General features: G+C 53.7%; 1 protein-coding gene across 1 annotated transcript; it reads left to right on the plus strand.

Moving 5' to 3' along the window:
* The first annotated feature begins 1,635 nt into the window (after nucleotides 1-1,635).
* Nucleotides 1,636-6,049, plus strand: BTG2 (BTG anti-proliferation factor 2). Its single transcript, XM_009678485.2, has 2 exons — nucleotides 1,636-1,905; nucleotides 2,803-6,049. The coding sequence occupies exons 1-2, from the start codon at nucleotides 1,737-1,739 to the stop codon at nucleotides 3,141-3,143; spliced, it is 510 nt and encodes a 169-aa protein (XP_009676780.2). The 5' UTR covers nucleotides 1,636-1,736; the 3' UTR covers nucleotides 3,144-6,049.
* Nucleotides 6,050-6,251: the final 202 nt, after the last annotated feature.

Genomic DNA, 6,251 nt, shown 5'->3' on the forward strand with positions numbered 1-6,251 from the left:
GCTGGCAGGCGGATAGCCGGGAGGCGCGGGCCGCTCCTCCCGCCTTATCAGGGAGCACCGGTGCGAAAGCGCGTTGCCAGCGACAGGAGCGGCACTGTGGGAACCAGCGCCGGCTGGGCCTCCGCGGGGCTGCTCCTCGGGCAGAGGCCAACCCGCATGATCTCATTCCTCGCCTCGGTTTCTCCAGCTGCACCCGCTGCTTGTGGAGGTGCCAGATGAGGCCCTGGCCGTGGAAGGAGAACGCGTTCTCGCTGCGGATCAAATCAGACCTGTGGCTGCAGATCCTCCCCCGGTTCACGCCGAGGGAGGGATCCGGGGCTGCGAGACAATGGCTCTGAACAACCCTGGTTCGCTGCCAGGGAATATTCATTCAGAAATCCCATCCTATTTTGATAGTAACTCTCTCATGGTTGATCAAAGAAAAAGCAAGAAAAGAGCTTGGCCTCCTACTGTTGCTTTAGCTGCAGGCCAGTTTCAGCAGAAGCTGGGCGAGTGCCTTCATCCCGGGCAGCGTGGCTGGCAGCTGGGCCAGCTGGAGCAACTCCCGGTTTTGTAGTGGCTTTAAGGCGCTGGTTGCATTTTACTAAGCAGCAGGGCTGTGCACTGCTTGTACTTGCTCTCCTCTCCCCTGCTGCTGGGCTGGACGGAGGCAACTGAGGACGCTGCCTCCACCCCCTGCTTGCCTTGGCTTGTTCTCCCCGCTCCGTGATGGGACACGTCCTCCCCGTGCTGCAGCCACCTCCTCCTGGCTCCTGCTCTTCCTCCAGCCTGGCTTGTGGCTGCAGAGAGGCCCCAGGTCCCGGAGCGCCTGCTCTCGCCGCTCACCTTAAATGCTTCTTAGGCATAAGATGAAAATGGTATGGTTTGGTATGGTATGGTGTATGGTATGGTATAGTGCATGGTATGGTGTGGTGTATGCTATGGTATGATGTATGGTATGGTGTGGTGTATGGTATGGGGTATGGTATGGTGTGGTATATGGTATGGGGTATGGTATGGTGTGGTATATGGTATGGTATGGTGTATGGTATGGTGTGGTGTATGCTATGGTAGCATTCCCCCCCTCATCTCCCTCAGCTCTGCCTGGGACAGGGCAGGTGGTGGCAGGTTCTCCTCGTACTCTTTGGGGATCTCTGCCTGGAAAGGATCTGGAATAAGGACGTGTGATACGTCCAGGGGAAGGAGATGGATGAAGGCTGCTTAGTGGTGATGGAAAACGGCCTGCGCGCTCCTGGGGAGACGAGACGCCCCTGCGTATCCCCGAGACCCCATCCCGAGAGACGAACACCCACACCGGACCGAAGTCAAGAGGGTAGGAAGGGCCCGGGACGGTCACCGTCGCCGTCACCCCGGGACGGCTGATTCGCCTCATCCCTCCCAGCAAAAGCCGGGACTGCCCCGATGCTGCGGGGAGGGGCGCGCCGGGCCTCGCTCAGCCCTAAAAATAGCGCTCGGGTCACCCCCCCCCCCCCCGCCCGCCTCCATTGTTATCGTCGCGGGACGTCACTTCTTCCACTCTGCTGAGGTCAGGCGCTATTAGCATACCGCGCCCCCTCGGCCAATAGGCGCCGCCCGGCCGATGACGCCTCCCCGGCCAGGTCTATATAAGGGCGGCGCTGCGCCGGCTACGCACTGCGAGCCGAGCGGAGCGGAGCGCGGCACAGGGGAGTCGCTGCCGCCCGCCGACAGCCTTAAAGGGGCCGCGCCGCCGCCACCGCCTCCCGGGAGCCCGAGCCATGAGCCAGAGCCAGCGCCGCAGCGGCGGCGGGGGCCACCCGCGGGCGGACATGGCCCCCGAGATCGCCGCCGCCGTGGGCTTCGTCTCCAGCCTGCTGCGGACGAGGGGCTGCGTCAGCGAGCAGCAGCTGCAGGTGTTCAGCGGGGCGCTGCGGGAGGCGCTCGCAGGTGAGACGCGGCCCCCGGGCAGCGGGGAGGAAGTCCTGGGACGAGCGCAGCCCACCCGTGTCCTCCCTCCGGCTGCCACTCGTGTCCTCTCGGGGCCGGGCTCTTACCCGTCTCCTTCCCCCTGTCCCGTTGTGGCCCGAGCCAGGTACCCGCCTGCGTCCCTTTTGGGGCAGAGTGCCCACACATGGCCTTCCTAGGCTCCCACCCGTGTTGCCTCCTGGGCCGGGTGCCCACCCGTGTCCCACTGGACTGCAGGGTGAGCCCTCGGTTCCCCCCGAGGGTTTTGTCCTCCCCACGCAGCAGCCCCTCGGCTCCAAGCCCTCCTCTCCAGGGCCTGGCTCAGCCCCATGCCAGTGGGCTTTTGGTGCTTCCCCCACTGTGAGAGTGTCTGGGGCTTGGTGCTCATGGGGTGGTTTGGGGGGGTCTCCTCCTGGCCTGGCACGGCTCCTGTGTAATCAGTCCTGGGAAGGAAGAATGAGTTTGTTGCTGTGCTGAGATAAGGGATGGTGACGCGCCCCTGAATTTGTAGCGTGACCTAGATGTTACTCCCAGACTGCGGTGTTTCGTTGGTGGTGATACCAGTATCTTCCCTGGCCACCCCAGCGGCTGAGGCAGAGAAGGTGTTGGGGTCCTGTCTCTGAAGCCACCGTGGCGTTGTCCTGCCTGGGCTTTCTAGGACCCGAAGAGCCACGCTCCTGTGCCTCGGTGCAAACAGTGACTGAGCAGTCAAGCACTCAGCTCTTGAGCCTCTGTCTGGTAGAGGGAGACTAGAGAGGACTTGGTTGTCCTTCTGCCTTCAGTGGGTTTTAGGACCCCTTGGGATTGGAGCAGGATGCTGACCTCCTTAGAGCTGCTGCTTGTCTGCTCACCGCTCTTCCCCTCTTGCTTCTCTTGCAGAGCACTACAAACATCACTGGTTTCCAGAGAAACCCTTCAAAGGCTCTGGGTATCGCTGCATCCGGATCAATCACAAAATGGACCCCATTATCAGTAAGGCAGCTAGCCAGATCGGACTCAGCCTACCACAGCTCTACCAGCTCCTGCCCAGTGAGCTCACGCTCTGGGTGGACCCCTACGAGGTGTCTTACCGTATCGGTGAGGATGGCTCCATCTGCGTCTTGTACGAAGCGACTGCAACAAAACCTGTGAGCTCCTATGGGATGCTCACCTGTAAGAACCAGATGATGTTAGGTCGCACCAGCCCTTCCAAAAACTACATCATGACTGTCTCCAGCTAAATACTCCTCTTATCCTTACACTGCCAAGACACAGGCTACTGTATACCTCACCTGAGGATCTATTTTTAAGATGAAGAGCTATTTATATTTTTTAAAAAAATCCAAGAAAATCCAAAATTAAAGTATCGGGCACTGCTTTGGACAGAAGTGGTGTCTTAGGTGCCTTTTTTAAAGCTGTTACAAGCTTATGAGTTTTTATTGTGAAGCCAATATCTACCTAATTAGTGTTGGATGGCAATTTTGGTGGCCTGGCTTGCTCACTCAGGCAGCTTGGAATGGAGGAAGAAGGGGAAGAGCCAGACTGGGAAGTGTGGCTTGGTGATGGGAGATGGCCATGTTACCTTCTCCTGGTCCTGGTACCCAACAGTGTTGCTGTATTGCCAAGTATTGCAATGTTGTTGGAGAAGGGATGAAGGAGGTGCTCTTTCCTTCACTAACTCCCTCACTCCCCAGGTGGTGTGATCTCTCTCTCTGGGGCCTGGATGTAGCATTTGGGGGAACCTCACCTCAGGGCTCAGTGGTGCTGGGGATCCCTCTCCTTGCTCTTGCACATCTGTTCTGGACCTGCTGACTGTAGGTGCTGCAGCTCTGCCCTGCCCCTCTCCAGCATGAACTGGTGGGGCACAGGGCACCTCCAGCCTCTACATCTCCTGTCTGCTGCCAGACTGAAGAGGCCACAGGGGTATTGGTGCCCTGTGGAAAGGGGCCTGACAGAGATGCGCTGGAGCTCAGACTATATGGAGAAGGTTCCCAGGAGGAGTATTGCAGCTGCTGGGGTGGTACTGGAGTGCTGTGTCTGTTCCTGGTGCTCCCCAGTATCTGGGCTTTGCCCACTGCTCATGCAGCACACAGAAGGTTATTAAAACCATAAAATTAGCACTAAACAGCTGTGAGCAACAGTTGTGCATCTCTGTGGGGCTTAGACATCCGGACCATGACCTGTGTGTAGCCCTCTCTGTGCCCTGAGAGTGGACTCTGGCCTCTTGCTTGTACAAGTCGCCTAATCCTATGCTGATGACCTGCAGTGTTGCTTCCCCAACTGAGCTGTAGCAACTCACCTTGTGCCCTAGAGGTTGGTGTATAAGAACCCCTTTCACCTCATCTCTTAATCGGAAGTTTTGGGAGTATCTTCCCACTGTGTGTGTGGCTGATCGAAGGTTTGGACTTCTGGGTGCTTTGGTATCATGAATTTTTTTTAATTCAAACACTTCTTCCTCCCTCTCTTCCTCCCCTGAGTAATCAGCAAGTGACTGACGGTAGGAGCTTGTGTCCGTTGATAAAGGGGCATCGGTTGATTCTGATTTCTTGGTACATAACTGTTTTGCACAAGTAATGCCTGATTCTGTGCTTTGCCTGTTCAAGCAAAACTCCTCGTGGAGTTCTGGTGGTACTTGTATTCAGGGAGACTTTGCTTGAGTGTTCAGGATTTGGCCCTTAAACTGCTCTGGCAACTACAGATGGGGTGGGAACGGCAAGGGCTGCCCCGAGAACTCTACCTGTTGGGGGATGAGCCTTTACCAGGACGCTGTATGTCTGTTGCCTTTTTATTAACCAGCTGGTGGTACTCTAGTGTTCCTGGGAGAAGTAATTTAAAAACCAGGGCATTGACGTGGTTTGGTCTAATGAAACTTTCTCAGATCCGTTTTGCGGCATGTATTTTTTACCTTCCTCTTTGACCTGGCAGCTGACTGGTATAACCAGAGTTCTTTCCCGGCCTTTGAGTCAAGTTCTGAAACATTTGTGCAATATATTTCCAAATCTTGGGTGCTCTGGGAGAGGAAGGAAGCCTCCCATTTGTCACAGTTCTTAGCCTGTTTATTTTAAGTATATTAGAAAATCCAGCAGAGCTTCCCAACTCTCTGATTACGTCTCATGTGAGAAGCTAGGTTTGGATTTTTGTAGTTTTAAATCATGAGCTGCTGAACTGGAAAACCAGCCTCAATTGTTTTATCCTTTAAAGATGCCAAGTGGTGAGTTATTTGTCCTTGAGCAGTAATAGCAGACTGTAGCTCTGAAGTTGCATCACTTCCTTCTGCATCACTTAAGTTTCTCACATCAGCAAAGCAGAAGCCGAAATAAAGCACTGGGGCTTTTCCCTTGGTGAACTTGTGCAATAGGTGACGTCGCAACGAAGGGGGTGTTTGGGAACTTCCAGAAAGTTAATTATGTTTTCAAGGAGGAGAGTTCCAAGTGCTGCTTGGAGTCCTTGTTTTTCACCTGGTTTTGTGGGAAGCCTGGGATGAGACCTGTAATGTGTCCAGGACAAACAGTGTGTGCTTGGCTGGACTGGGAGTTTCGCAAAGGCTGGTACTTCCTCGGGTTGTAATTTGTCATGATCAATGTGGTCTTTTAAGGTTTATCCTCATACTCTGTTCCCTCTGTCTCGCCAGAAAAATTTGTGGACAGCCAACCCCCAACCCAAGGAATGTTCTGTGATTGCTCTTAATGTACCCCCACTTTCAAAACAAACAGCCAAACCTCGTTCTTTTTGTCCCTGGCGTGGAGGAGACTAATGTTAAAGGTGTCTTGTTTTTAAGTTTCGAAACCAACCAGACTTGGTTACAATCCATTTCTTTTGTAGCTGGTTACATGTAAAAGCTGTGAATTGGTGTGCTCTGTTGCCTTCTGCCTATAAGCCTGATAGACTCAATTGCGGAGCTGAATGGTGTGCATTTTAAGAACGTGTATTTTGGGGGTTTTCCCCCTCATTTTTTAAACAAGCTGGACTGTTGAACGGGACCTGCTTTTTGTATTTGGTGAAAAAAGTAGAATGTTTGTAAGCTATGTTTGGAGGAGGGATTGGATGGTTACTAATTGTATAGCAGTGTTTTTATATACAGAATGTACAGATCCTTTGACAAAGGTATGCTTTTGTTACTTTAATAAAAACGTAGCAGTATAAATGAGCCTTGTTTTCTTGCTAGAACTCTTTTGTACTTACAAATGAGGGTTGGGATTTCAGTCTAAAACCCACACTGCAAATGCTGTGGGCTTGGTTAAAATGTGGGATAGCTGTTAATGTCCAGATGTGTCAAGGAGGAGGCTTGGAAAAAAGCTCCTTATGCAGCATGCTGACTCTAAATCTGGCCCTTTATTCCTCTGGTTTAA

The sequence above is a fragment of the Struthio camelus genome, chromosome 24, assembly GCF_040807025.1.
Source record: "Struthio camelus isolate bStrCam1 chromosome 24, bStrCam1.hap1, whole genome shotgun sequence".
In the NCBI taxonomy this organism is placed as follows: domain Eukaryota; kingdom Metazoa; phylum Chordata; class Aves; order Struthioniformes; family Struthionidae; genus Struthio; species Struthio camelus.